Source organism: Echinococcus granulosus (genome assembly GCF_000524195.1).
Source record: "Echinococcus granulosus chromosome Unknown EG_S00004, whole genome shotgun sequence".
Classification (NCBI taxonomy): Eukaryota; Metazoa; Platyhelminthes; class Cestoda; order Cyclophyllidea; family Taeniidae; genus Echinococcus; species Echinococcus granulosus.
Window position 1 is genome coordinate 1152165 of NW_020170384.1, and position 8312 is coordinate 1160476.

An 8312-nucleotide genomic window follows, 5' to 3' on the forward strand; every position below is an offset into this window, starting at 1 on the left:
TAGAGCAGCAGTGAATCTAAAGCTAGTGAACATCCCTCAACCCGGAATGCATGAAAAGAATGACAAAAACATTAATTTAAATGCATGTCCACACATGCAGAGTCGATTCATGGGACTAAACTGCATCTTCTGAATAGGAAATAAACGTTCACACGACACCCAGATTGAAGAGATCAAGTTGCCCAGGTACGAGGCTGTGAGAGATTATCGTTTTTAACATTAAAGGTTCTTCTCCACGGAATGCAAATATTGAAATTGCCTGCTCGTGTCGAGTCACCGGTTAAGCATGTGCAACATTGCCAATTACATGAGACATCCTGCGATGAGGATAAACCTCAGCTAAGCATCTTTAGGGGCATCAAAGCTTGCTTTAAAAAAAATGTGATCACGAATCTGCCACTCGAAATAAATATCCACCCGAGTGGATTTTTTTAAAAAAGCATTCGATTCCATGGAGGTATCATCAAAGAAGCAGTAAAATTCAGGTTGAAATTTTGCAAATGTGAATGGCCCAGTAAATCGCAAACCACGAGACACAGCAAGTGACCCGTGCAATCGTTCATGAGGAGATATGAACGAGTTTTGAAACAATGCAATGAGCCGAGGAGGAAGACTGGCAATGTTGCCAGCTACCGACTATAATAAACAAATGCGAGGCTGAATTGGCAGACGTATTATCTGTTAAATAACAAAGTGAAGAATAGTTGTAGTAGTTTGAAACCCTGTGTGAGAGTAACTGAAGTACATCCCAGAGGGCTCAAATACTAGCCCTTGAATAAGAAATTTTAAGAAACTACGAGTTAACAGTAGCACGTCAGCTTGTGGATTATAAAAACATTTTGTAGGAAAAAAGGGAACGCTTCAAAAGACCTGAATAAGTGAGACTCTTTTCGAATTCATTAAATTTGAGAGGACATGAACAAGCGACTAACAGTATTAAGGGAGGAAGAGTGACGGCAACGACAAACGGTATTTGGATCAGATACCGACTATCTGAACTAGAAATTATCCATACCTCAACCCATGCTGCCCAATAACAATTTTTTTATGAAATGTCACACTCGGCGAACAACTCCTGGCTGTCGAACAAATGGATCGGTGGAGGTTAACATAAACACAGTCTAATTTAAGTTAATCCAGGTGATATGACAAACTCATTCTATTCCTTTTGGGGTTGGTCTCCATCATGCCAACATTGAGGTAAAAACGTTTTTAATTCCGTGACCGCTCCATAAGTCTAGGGGTTAATCTACTACTATCTGAAACGACACAAATAGATGAAGTTTGCTGACGGAAGGTTAGTAGGCTGGCGGTTCAGCACGCCTATTTCACGCCGGCCAGGTAAATGTCATTTTCATAACACCATTGAAATAAAGCTCACCATCAAATTAATTAAACTACGAGTGGGCGAAGAATAGTGCATATACGTGGGTGGGAGAGTAAGCCATGTACTCGCCCTCTGTACCCAACGACTATTTTTGCACAGTTATGCTAAATAAAATGGGGACAACTTTTGAACCTCGACTAATGTACAAATCAAGTGAACCACTTCTAAAATTGTTTATTACTTGCACTCATCCATGCACCCACTCGCTACGGCTAATACACATCGTCGTTCGACCCAGATGTGGCACTTTTCAAACAGTTCGGTTCAGCTGCACTGCCATGACACACAGCGACTCTTCAGATGATTCAGCACCTCTAATAGTATCTGGCGCCCTTGCTTAAACCGCAGAAGGACTAATAATTTGTTGATGTCTGGCGAGGGAAAATATCATTGCCTCGGTGAATCATTAAGGGTAAACTAGGCTCAAGCGATGGACACCTGAATGAAATAAGGGCTCTCGGTCTTCAATGTCAGCGATACGGAGTGGTCAGCCCTGTAGGAGACTTTAACTGCATATTGCACATACCGATAGCAAATTGTACTTTAACATTGAAAAACCCAAAAAAGCATCAGAAGATCTTAGATCCCATCCACTTGAGGTAGACACCATTTAAGCTCAGGAGATTGTTAGCAAAGGCTTTTTTCGCAACAAACCAAATTTCACAGCTATGTTGCTCAATGACTCAGTCAACCCCCAATTTTTTGCACTGTGATAAGCCTAACCAAGTGCAACTTACCGGACAAGGCAGTGAAATGACGTTAGCCACAAATAATAAAGTTGAAGGTGTCAACAACCGCTTCATGTAAATTTCACACAAGGCACCTTTGGTTAAAAGAGGCCGAAATATCGGCTCCAAAACCGCATACTCTACTCCCCTGGCGTCTTATAAACAAAAATCCCAGCCACCCGCCTAATCACTTGGCGTCGTTTCCCCAAGACAAACGCGATAAAAAAATTCCTGAAGCAAAGCGCTTGGAATTTAAGTGATATAAAAAATTCACACCCATTAAAGGGACGAGTTTTAATGCTTGATTTTCAATCAAGTGCAAAGGCATTACTTAGCCTTTCCAAAGGAGAGTTTATTCAAATTTAGAAAGGCGTACGGGCAAGGCTCACCTCCTCTAAGGTGTCCATTTTACCACCGAACTGCCGCTCCTGTTTTACTTTCCTACGCTGCTCTAGGAGGGGCGTGACGGTTTCGTTTGGCGGGGAGAGAACATCGGTTGTCAGTTGGTGTTGCAGCTGTGGCTGGTGTAGAGGCGGTGGTGGCTGTACCAGAGGCATATCGACCGGCCGAGCATGAGCGGGCCACGTAGGTCCGGCCACCGCAAGACCGGGAGAAGTCTTCGGACTGATGATGACGTTGACACCGCCAGTGGCGCGGAGTCGCGAGGGCCAGGCGGGCAAGCGAGGAGCGACGCCGGAGAAGGAACCGGCGACGGAGGGTGATGGACGGGTTAGTGGAGATGCACCGCCACATGTGGGAGACGAAGACATTGCCTTGTGCGACGAGTAGGGCACGATGGGGGAGAGGATTACGTGAGTTAGGACTCCATCTTCGTCTACGATTTGCTGTACTAAGTGCCCTGGAGGAACTTGCATCGGCATGGGCAATGGAGGGCCATTGTTAAGGACTAAGCGTACTGTTGCTGGACCTAACAGAGGGTTAAAAAGCGTCTCAGTTAAGAGGTTGGAGGTGTAGTATGTGTGGTTTAAAATAATGCAAAATTAAAATTTAAGCCCGTCAAATAAGTTGAAGAGGGCATATTTGTCATGGGCTTCTAGGACTATAGACACGCAGGCTTATGGATGTCCGCATAGTGCTTTAACGTATCATCATTACAGAATAGCTCAAAATATACCCCTGGATTTATTTATGGGCCGATCTTTTTTTACACTAGGCATGGAGTCAAATAGCAAGAAGGTCCCATTTCGTGTGAGGTTCAGATTCTTGGATTATCAAAAAAATAAGGCAAAGTAACTGTTGAAGTGTCACGATTCCCAAGCGCACAAGTGGGTATTTTACCATCGAATTTACCACGAAAATCAAGTTGGGGTAATAGTATGAAACACAACTAGACAACGATTGAGCGGCACGCTGCATCTGAAATAGCTGAAAGTAAGGGTATGCGTATTGATCAACAGAATTAATCAATTCCACGCAGATAAACTGGCTTCTGTAGAATGCTAGCACCATATTTTGATATCAACAAAACCTTTTCCCCTCACAATGACTAACTGTGTTGATGGTTAAAGAATAAGACGAAAAAGAGGGGTAAAAGTTAATCGGAGTAAACATCTCAGTCAATACAAGTATTTTGCATGAGGCAAACGGTGCAAGTTGAACTGAAAGCAGTTTGCCCTAAAAAATTTTGATAAAAGGATGAGATGCTACTTTTCAGAAAGCCGTGTAAAAATCACACAAGGCATACCCAATGCTTTAGCTAGGATAGCTTCAAACTGTGACCCCTACTTCCAATCTAATTCCAAAATAACTAAAGAGAGCCAATTTTACTGTCAAAAACAGTTATATTTGAAGGCGTCTGAATTCAATATACAGAAAGGAAATGTCCCAGTGCCGGGAACATAACACTGAACTAATTAAGTAGTTATAAATGTACCGGCGAGCATACATACAAACCCGCCTACCATAATGACAATATCATTTGAACAACAAATAGGGTAAAAGCATTACTGACGTCACTGGACTGAGATATGCAGTTTACGCATGTTTTTCACCTTCTAATCCAATAACAAATGGCATTGTGGAAAAAAAAACTTTCTTCTTTATTTCCACTTTCGAGTCAACAGAAATGGTGCTTCTAAGATCGCTGCTAAAACGAATTCTGTTTACATTGCTAAGACTGAGGTGGAGTCAAATATACAAAAGAGCAGATCAAATGTAGGAAAAGGGGTTTAAACATCTGGCAGGTTGTGTTAACAGTCAAACTGTTTCCTTACATAAAAGTGCGGGCAGTAATTGGAACACTAGCGGTTTGATGTGGCGCTGATGAAAGTGAATGCGTATATGTGACGGAGCATACTCGGACAGTAGAGCATAAGCTTGACCAAAACGTGGCTTTACACACAGGTGCAGTGCTTATTGCCTATCTTGGCGAAATTGAAAGACTCCATCCGGTGGTAAAGCTACAACATTCATGTAAAGGGTTGGGTGGCAATTGAAACAGAGTGGGTAAGAAATACGACCCTACTATTATGAATGAAGTATTGGGGTTGCTAAACAGACTATTTCGGCGAATGAAAGTGGGTTCTCGGGAACCAGCTACCATTATACTAAACTTCAACGAGTTTAGGGATTCTTTCAATGTAACGTCACGGACAAGTGCTTGAATTAATCCTTAAAATTGCTGCATAAATGTGCCTTTCATTTCCACTCAAAGCCAACAAGCAAAAGCATGTCAAATTGATTACGTAGGGAAAGTGGAACGATTAGGCACTCTGATGAAACAATTGGCGGCAATGTACCGTTCCACCCAAATATTCAGTAAGCTGGTTTGCATCCGATTGACCCTTCAGCTGGGCTTTCAATAAATTCAATGGGAAAGAATGATTGTAGTTTACTGGGAAAAAATTGCAGGAATGTACGGGTAAGGGATTATTAAACTCAAGCTGCAACTGAGATGTGGCCTTAGAACTAATCGATCCGCTATCAGCAAAGGTCAAATAAATGAGAGGTTAGCAAACCCTCACACAAATTGTGAAAGTGAACATTGTGACTTTCCACGTGATTTTAACACTCACAATCACAGAAATCTCCCCCCCCCCCCCTCCCGGGCGGTGCGAACAGTGCTTTGCTGCCCACATTTAATCGGCGGTAATTTTGTGTGCATGTCAAACGTAGCGGGCGGCCAATGTAATATATTTTGACCGAGAAAATTACCATACACCTGGAAAAATCTTGATTAAGTTGGACCATCTCAGAAATACGGAAACAAGGAAACAGTCCCTGTACTTTGGGATGCAAGAATAAAACCCGAAATAACTATTCTGAAAATATCTATGGTAATGAAGCTACGACGATATATAAGACAAGTCGTTACATGTGAGTGCTTAGATTGTGACTAAAGGTATTCATTTGGATAAACTAGAGGTAGGATGTTTATTAAACAATCAATAGACGAAATTGACCATCCTACCACAGCGTTGAGTACTGTCAATTTTCTATTCATGTATTACAACAAAAATGTAAAAAAATCCATTGCTAAATAATTGTCGATAGGCTGCAAATAAAGCAACCAGTAGTGTGGTGGGAAAAAAAAATGAGCAAATGATGAAAAATACCGGGTATCTGTTGCTCTTGGTCTCCAGTTCGAATGGAAAAGGTTGCTCCCGCCTCGACATGAACCATCACATAGTACTCTTTGTTGATGCCATTTTGCGGTACACCCAGCCCATACAAACTATTTTCTTGAAACGCTGGCAGCATACTGTTAAGACTTTTGTTCTTGGACGTCGAAAACGGTTTTCTATGTTGCTGGCCCTGAAGAAATACTTGTGGTGTAAGCATTGGAGTTACGAGAGATTCAACTGGAATGGATGGAAACGCTGCTACACTATGGGAAAGTATAACTGATGGAACCGGGTAAGATGGTGGAACGTAGACAGAGGACGGCAACTCCAGTAGGGATAAGGTGATGTTATTAGACTCACATAGCCTGTTTGGCTCGGAAGCCTGAGGAATAATAGAACCATTAAAAGGAGACATATCAGAAGCATTCACACTATCAGTTTCAGTTAAAAAAGTATAATTTTGACTGGGTAATTGTGGTCGTCCCTCATTTTCACTCAGACGTATCGATTGATTCTCAATGGGCCCAGGAACATTTTCGGATGGCGGAGAGTTCACCAACACGTCAATATCTGCACCTTCGTCGGTTAATTGTCCTACCTTCTCACCATCAACACCTCCCTTTGCCTCACTACCAAAGGTCAAAACTGGTGGATTTATATTGCGATCAATGGAAGAAGCGAGTTTCTGTTCATCAACATTGCACATTTCTTTCAGTGGTAAAGAATCATCATCAACCAGTAAACTATTTTTTTCTGCACTTCGCCTTTCTTCGCGGACGTAGAATGGCTTGGTAAATGGCTTATCAGCCATAAGATTGGAAAATTTGGGGCGATAAACGGAATTGAATTCGAGGGGATATTGGGGTGGTCGGGAAAAAAACGATGATTTATTATTGCTTTCTTGTGAGTCGCCTTCAAGCATTTTGCTAAAAAAGGCAGAAAGTAGATCTTATACACTAAGATCCGCCACTGCAATTCTAAGTGAGTAAAAGACGCATTCCGAGGTATTTGAGTACGCGCTCTAAGCTAACAGTCGATGGAATTTAAATAAACTGATTTGATAAAACAAAATTGTATCATTAAATTTTTTCTTACATTAAAAACTAAACAATGTTTTTTAAAACTATTTATTTGCATTAAAATATTTTTACTTACAGGATTACATGTGTTTTTTTGACTGTATAAAGGATTGGAAAAAAATACGTGGTAATTCTTTTCTCCAAACTTCAAAAATTGCTCTACACAAAATGACCTCACTCGCCCCATTTTATATTTTGTCTGTGCAAATTTGACAAAGAATCATCACAGTCCCAGCCGATTTACGCTTAATTATTGTTCACCGGTTTGCCTGCTAACAATTCTGTAGCGTCCCGGGACTTCCTGAAGACGAAAGAAGACACAGTACTCGTGTAGAACATATGCATTTAGCACGGAGAAGGCGTCCAGCCTATTGGCATGGCCCAAAAGGCCAGCCCACCCAGCAAGGTACGTGGGGGCTAGTTCAAGGTACAAAAGTGGCGCCTCACCAGAACTGAGGGATAAACCACTATCGTACTACAATTTTTCTGTCAAGAGTAAATTTTTTATAAAGAGCTTTTTAAATGACGAGTTTTAATTTTTTAGCATGAAATAAAACAAAAATATCTTGCAGGAGACACAGTGCTTCAAGACTTCCCTAAAGAACAAAAAAGACTTAGTACCTAGGCAGAAGGTACGCTGTTGCCGTACAGCAGTGTACTAAGCTAAGTGCTTGGTTAACTTTCGGCTGGAGTGAAGGGCTATTCAATATTCTGGCCATTGTACCTTCGCCGTATGGGCTGGCTTCAAAGTCATGACTGTGGCCCCAACTCCCACTGAATATTAAATACATACATTCTGCAGTAGTTTCATGTTATCTTTGCCTTTAGAAGAGTCTCAAGTTACCACATTAGATGCGGCTAAGCGAATTTGATCTTAAAGGACATCTGCTCAGACTTTTACTGCTGGGCGTTAAACCTTAGCGGAGCTGAAGCTGCTCGCATGCGACAGATAAGAGAATTAGTGACGTTCCCAATCAGAAGGGCTAAAAATAACATTTCCCTTTAGCAAATACCCCAATTTGTGTTTTATAGAAAAGCTAATAGTAAAGGAATCGAAACTATGGGTGAATTATTTTAAAATATTTTATTGCGAAGTTGCCTACCGTACTTGTAAAAAGATTGGTTTCGCACACTCGCGATACCTCCAACTGTCAAACATCTGGTCAGAACCCAGTTAGATATGAGTGGACAGTTCTGAAGGAAAAGGCATTAGGAAGGAGTGGACGCGAAACTTCATCCCAAGGAACCGTGTTAAATCCCATTTTTCCTTACACAAGTGAACTTTAAGGCCAGTGTTCCCTCATCTAGTTGCGGATATATATGATGGTCAGGACAATTTCCTATCCCTGAATTCAGTTCCCATACAGGACAAAAGCGTCATTCTAATTGAATTATTAAGATAGAGCAGTGCTATTGCTGTCAAGCATCTCCCAAGTTGCACGAAAGTTTCATAACAGGCACGGGTGGCTCGTGGGTGCTTCTATACCAACACTGATTACGTTGTGATGGCTGACACTGGGGATTGGTCAAAGGG

At 41.6% G+C, this 8312-nt stretch overlaps 1 protein-coding gene across 1 annotated transcript in view; it reads right to left on the reverse strand. All coding sequences in view use genetic code 11, as the record gives it.

Annotated features, from left to right (window-relative positions):
* The window catches only part of EGR_01117 (Fibronectin type-III domain-containing protein 3A), a gene marked incomplete at both ends in the record, with an annotated part of 51821 nt that extends 45200 nt beyond the window's left edge, over nt 1–6621 (reverse strand). The window contains 2 exons of the mRNA XM_024490366.1: nt 2505–3043; nt 5691–6621. Of these exons, the coding sequence (XP_024355185.1) occupies nt 2505–3043; nt 5691–6621 (1470 nt within the window). The remainder of the gene's footprint in view (nt 1–2504; nt 3044–5690) is intronic.
* Nucleotides 6622–8312: the final 1691 nt, after the last annotated feature.